Source organism: Penaeus monodon, chromosome 19 (assembly GCF_015228065.2).
Source record: "Penaeus monodon isolate SGIC_2016 chromosome 19, NSTDA_Pmon_1, whole genome shotgun sequence".
In the NCBI taxonomy this organism is placed as follows: domain Eukaryota; kingdom Metazoa; phylum Arthropoda; class Malacostraca; order Decapoda; family Penaeidae; genus Penaeus; species Penaeus monodon.
Window position 1 is genome coordinate 47,869,854 of NC_051404.1, and position 483 is coordinate 47,870,336.

General features: G+C 37.7%; 1 protein-coding gene across 1 annotated transcript in view; it reads right to left on the reverse strand.

The window, feature by feature from the left end:
- Window positions 1–483, reverse strand: part of LOC119585281 (ATP-dependent RNA helicase abstrakt-like) — a gene marked incomplete at its 3' end in the record, with an annotated part of 6,729 nt that overhangs the window by 1,276 nt on the left and 4,970 nt on the right. The window contains 1 exon segment of the mRNA XM_037933955.1: window positions 76–310. Coding sequence (XP_037789883.1) covers window positions 76–310 — 235 coding nt within the window.

Below are 483 nucleotides of genomic sequence, written 5' to 3' on the forward strand. Positions count from 1 at the left end.
CACCATAATGGACAGTAAACATTTTCAGCATCAATAGGTTTACAACAAAAATGTAGGTAGCATGAGTAATCTCACCTGTTTAACATACTCCACTTCCTGGGTAACATTCATTGAAGCTGCACCAGCACGACCAACATTCACTGTGACTGGCTTCACGAGAGCAGAGCGAGCAAAATTCTGGATCTTTTTAGGCATAGTAGCAGAGAACAACAAGGTCTGTCGCTGTGCTTTGAAGTATGAGTATATAGTACGCACATCCTCTTCAAAACCCATGTCAATCATTCTGTCAGCTTCATCCATAACTAGGTATCTGTGGAAATGGGAAATCCAATTAAAAATATGCTCATATAGCATATACACAACAGCAGCAATTATATACTGTTATTTACCAAATGTTTACATGCTTCTAAAGTAAATTCTGTTGTACAAGCACATCCAAGCTAATATATCAAATATTTAGTCTGCCCCCACATTATGCTTAAA